At 38.1% G+C, this 5,107-nt stretch overlaps 1 protein-coding gene across 1 annotated transcript in view; it reads left to right on the forward strand.

Annotated features, from left to right (window-relative positions):
• ctnna2 (catenin (cadherin-associated protein), alpha 2) overlaps positions 1–4,867 on the forward strand; it is a 462,098-nt gene extending 457,231 nt beyond the window's left edge. The window contains exons 17-18 of the mRNA XM_016491151.1: positions 2,570–2,704; positions 3,949–4,867. Of these exons, the coding sequence (XP_016346637.1) occupies positions 2,570–2,704; positions 3,949–4,236 (423 nt within the window). The 3' untranslated portion in view covers positions 4,237–4,867. The remainder of the gene's footprint in view (positions 1–2,569; positions 2,705–3,948) is intronic.
• The last annotated feature ends 240 nt before the right edge of the window (positions 4,868–5,107 follow it).

The following is a 5,107-nucleotide window of genomic DNA, read 5'->3' on the forward strand; positions in this document are numbered from 1 at the left end:
AGTGGGCAAATATTGCAAAGTCTAGATGTGCAAAGTTAGTAGAGACAGAGACAGGTCCCAACAGACTAAAGGCTGTAATTAAAGCTAAATATTTTTTTTCCGACATGTTGGTGTTATATCTTTGACTTGGATGTTCTAAGTTGCACTGAGTAAATACAGCTGGATAAAATAAAAGCTGTGTCCATCTTAATTTCAGGCTGCAAAGCAACAACATGTGTTTATTTTAAAGGGGAGTGATTATTTTCTATACCCACTGTAACAGGAATGACCCTTTTGTTGTCATCAACGCTGGGAGACTGATCAAAAAGATACAAGAAACCTGCTGTGTCACCACTGGCGAGGCCTCATTTTGTTTTTGTTGTTTTCTTGCCGTATTTCTTTTCCCTTTATCTAAGTGAGGGGGAACCTGATCACACTGCTGATCAGAGTGTAATCCGAGTGTACAAGCACACCTGAGATGGCCAGAGAGTTCCTGCTTTCCAAAACAGAACACCCCTTTTTTCAGGCCCTTGTGTCCCGCCCATAGCAGAAATCCATGCTCTCCACTGCCACGTGTTGTGTTCATTGGGTAGTCTGAACAGGTGGCTTGACTTGTCCCTTATCAAACCATTTTCCCACTAACACAGTATTTACATCTTATGGCCATCTGGGGTTCCCAGGACTTATAAAGGGACTGTATTCATTTCAGAAAGAATCTCTGAGTAGGCGGTGTAAAACAGAACCAGGTGCTCAATAATCAAGCTGCTTCTCAGTGCTGGAAAAGACAAAACAATTCAGAAACGACAGCCATCATAGGATACAGTATGCTTCATTTACTGTATATAAAGCTTTGAATGTTTTGGTGCACAATAAGTTAAATGTAAAATGGTAGAATAGTGTACAGCTGTGGCTGTCAAACACAATGCTAATTGTAACTAATCATATAAGTTAAAACAGACTTTAAAAAGAAGAACATACTGCTTCATTTACATACAACTGCATGTATTTTGGTGAAAATATCTGCCTAATTTTGTTATGTTCCACAAAACGACAGATTAACTACTATGGACGCAACTGGAAAGAAAATGCAAACATGACTACTACTGCAGTTCAGCTGATATTAATATATTTAAGATATTTTAAAGACCTTTTGTTTTAAAGCAGTTTTGTTGGGTTTGCAAAGCCACTGCCATAGACGACTGCCAGGCTTGGCCACAGTGGTGTTTGTGTGGTCATGACAGCAGTCAGCCCTCCTCAGAATCACATGCAAGCAGCTCCTGTAACTGCTGCACTTGACACAGCAGACCTAAAGCTGCTGGGCCCTGGAGGTGAAAAAAGAGGGTTCTATATTTCTCCATTTCCCCTTTGTCATCCTCCGGCACAGCGAGAGGTTGCCTCCTGAAGAGAGACACTCGATCGCTAAACACTAAGGACGTTACAGCTGCTCAGCCGTGTCAAAGATAAAGCTGCTTCAACAGTTATTAAATGTGTCTCATCAGTCTTTTTCACTCAAAGTTCATGTGACGCTAAGGGAGAAAAAATTGGAGCCAACTATTTAACAACTTCTGACAGGACTTATTATTTTATGCAAAGTCGCTGAGTTAACCACTGTGTTAGAAGTGTGTCAAAGCAGTAATCTTGTCTTGGCATGCGAGGTGCTGTATGTGCAAAATTATTATTTTTCCAAAAAGTCTTGACATTAAATTGAAAGTGCTCATCTATGGTTTCGAATGGGAGCCAGAAAAAGTGTCGTTCTTACATGTAAATGCACTACACAGAATGAACCTACAAGTAGAAAAATAGACAACCATTTTCTTATTGACAAATTAATTTGATATTGCATTCTTCACATTACAGTTTTGATGTGTTAAAGAAGAAAAAACACAACAGATCCAATTTCCAGAGAGATATATTTGGAGGATGGGCATATGCTAACAAATTTAGGATTTGTGTGCTTACAAATAGTTATCAAAACAGTGAAAGTCAGTTAAATTATATAAATAAAGGCAAATAATGTAACACTGGTCTGATCTCAAAGCAAAGTCTGTACACATTACCAATTCGATTATGCCAAAGTCCTGGCTCATGAATATTTAAGTAGTTTGTGACTGCAGGAAGGTTACACAACAACATATAATCACAACCTAATAAATATTCATGAGATAAGCAATCGCTGTGTCATGACATCAGAAACAGTCCATGCATCTCTCCCCACTGGCTTCATAACATTTAAAGGAAAATAAGGCCATTTTATTTACTGTGATATGGGCTGGTGTTCATTATAAAATGTTTCCTCGAACCCTCAGGGATGAGAAGTACTTTCCATTTCATTGTGCTTGTTTAATGTCGTGCTTTATATTTATGTGTACAGTGTTCCTATTAACAAAATAAGCAATCATGATGATAGCAGGAGATTTACGAATGAGCCTACTTTAGCCAATATGTGATGATGACAAACCTCTGAGTCATCTTCAAGATGGAGCTAATTTCATCTTCAGTCATCGTCGCTTCACCCTCCTCACCTCATATTTGCTCTAGCCAGTGAATATGTAAAGGTCAAGTGTCTGTCATGTATTCCCATCTCTTTTAGTGCCCAGACTCAGCCTGTAAGCAGGACTTATTGGCGTACCTCCAGAGAATCGCCCTCTACTGCCACCAGCTCAACATCTGCAGCAAGGTCAAGGCTGAGGTTCAGAACCTGGGAGGAGAACTCATTGTTTCAGGGGTAAGGTGATTTTGGGCATACAGATTTTGATTCAATGACCATGTTTGTTTGTTTGTTTTATGTGCTTTCAAATTTTGATTTCAAACTGACTGAAACAATAATATTGTCTTTTTAAAATGTCATGTAAATGCGGTCACACTACACTTATGTTCCATTGATTTCTATTCATACATATGTAAATATGGGAAAACGGCAACACAAGCTCCAAAGTACTGATCTGTGAATTAGTTTCATGTTAAGACTTGTGACCAATAGAAGATCAATACACATAAGTTGTATATATTTACATTTTGTATGTATTATTATTTCTTTTTGTGTCATATCACGACCATTGCGGTGTCCAAAGAAATTTTCACTGCTTTAGTTTGACTGAAATCGCACTAGTCGGTCTAACAGACCTAGATAATGGGCTTCGTCCAGCATGAGCACTACCGGTCAAAAGTTAAGAATAATTTAGATTTTTGTGGGAAATGTTATACGATTAAATGAATCAAAGTGACAGTAAAGTCATTTATAATGTTACAGATGATTTATATTTAAAATAAATGCTGTTCTTTTTAACTTTCTATTGATCAAAAACTGCAGCAAATCAGCATATTAGAACAATTTCTGAACATAATGTGACACTTATTTTAAATTGTAAATTATAATAATATTCACTGTATTACTGTTTTGTTTTTTGTTGTTGTATATACAGTATATATATATATATATATATATATATATATATACAGTGGGGCAAAAAAATATATAGAATACCTATGATGAAAATTACAGGCCTCTCTCATCTTTTTAAGTGGGAGAACTTGCACAATTGGTGGCTGACTAAATACTTTTTTTCCCCACTGTATATAGCAGTCTTGATGAACAATAAGAGACTTCATTAAAAAATCATAATTATTCAAAACTTTTCAGCAGTAGTATACAGTTGTCCTAACTGTATATCAGACAACAGTTGTCCTAAGCCAAACATCTGAGGTGTGCCACACATACTTCATTCTTCAAATATTCAATTAGGGTCATCTATACTTGGACAGTGTTAAACACTAGCTCAGTTACTCAAAAAACCTGCCATAGCTCATTTATAACTGTGCAATTGTTGCATACTGTTTCACACTTTATGTATTTATTTAATTTTAATACTGTGCATTAAGACCAAAACAGTGCATCATTTCATTCCATACATTAGCCATAGTTATCATCAACAGACACTTACTTGAATGTTCTCCTCCCCATTGCTTTAGCTGGACAGCGCTACATCCCTCATCCAGGCAGCCAAGAACTTAATGAATGCCGTGGTCCTCACAGTCAAGGCTTCCTATGTGGCTTCCACCAAGTACCAGAAGGTGTACGGCACGGCGGCGATCAATTCCCCGGTGGTGTCCTTGCGCATGAAGGCCCCGGAGAAGAAACCCCTGGTGAAGAGAGAGAAACCAGAGGAGTGCCAGACCCGTGTCAGGCGAGGCTCGCAGAAGAAACACATATCCCCCGTCCAAGCCCTCAGCGAATTCAAGGCCATGGACTCCTTTTAACTTCGCACCACAGATGCCCAAAACTCCTCCTCCTTCTCTCTTGATTTCTTCTCCTCTCTTTGTTACGGCTTATTTTCTTGGAACTGTATCTTGTTCCATGCAGCGACGTGTTTGTATGTGCCCAGTAAATGTCTGTGAGTTGGAGGGTTTGGCCACCCATCCTCTTTGAACCAAATTTCACTGTAAATTTGAGAAACAAACAAACTCGTGACGGAAACGTTTACAGTGCAGGCTGCGGTACAATTCATGTGGTGTTCATTCTCGCTGACATATATACACAGATATATTAAAGAATATAATTTATGGTACAGTAGTGTCAGCCCTAACCGAGGCAGAGGTGCTGCTTTCCTTCCTAATGATTTTTTATTATTATTATTTAAAATGAATATGACTCATAGTAATAGGAATAACTTATGTTGAAACAAGATTTTTCCTTCCCAGTTATCCATATGGTAACCTGATGCACTAGTTTTTGCATTTAAAAACAATTTCTTTAATTATATTACTGTATGACTAACCACGGCAGTCAGGTTGGCTATAGTATTACATTTAGAAAAGGACTAGTTGTGTGGTTTGCTCAGAGACTAGTAGAATCTTGCATACTTTATAGTCCTGATTCTCTAATAAACCTTGCAACTCTGTGTGTCGATTCGAGTTATTTTCCTAACTGTTCCATTCAGCTTCATGATGGACAACAAGCGACCGTTGCACCAGCACCTGATGCACTATATTTGATGGCACAAACCCATTTTCTAATGAATGAATGGTACTTACTGTGTGTTTGACAAGCAAGATCTTCTATCAAGCTCATATCCGTCACCAAACAAGTTTTGTGTTTGCCACACGCCATGTTCTGAAATTGCTTCTCTGT

The sequence above is a fragment of the Sinocyclocheilus anshuiensis genome, unplaced genomic scaffold (genome assembly GCF_001515605.1).
Source record: "Sinocyclocheilus anshuiensis isolate Anshui unplaced genomic scaffold, SAMN03320099.WGS_v1.1 scaffold322, whole genome shotgun sequence".
NCBI lineage: Eukaryota > Metazoa > Chordata > Actinopteri > Cypriniformes > Cyprinidae > Sinocyclocheilus > Sinocyclocheilus anshuiensis.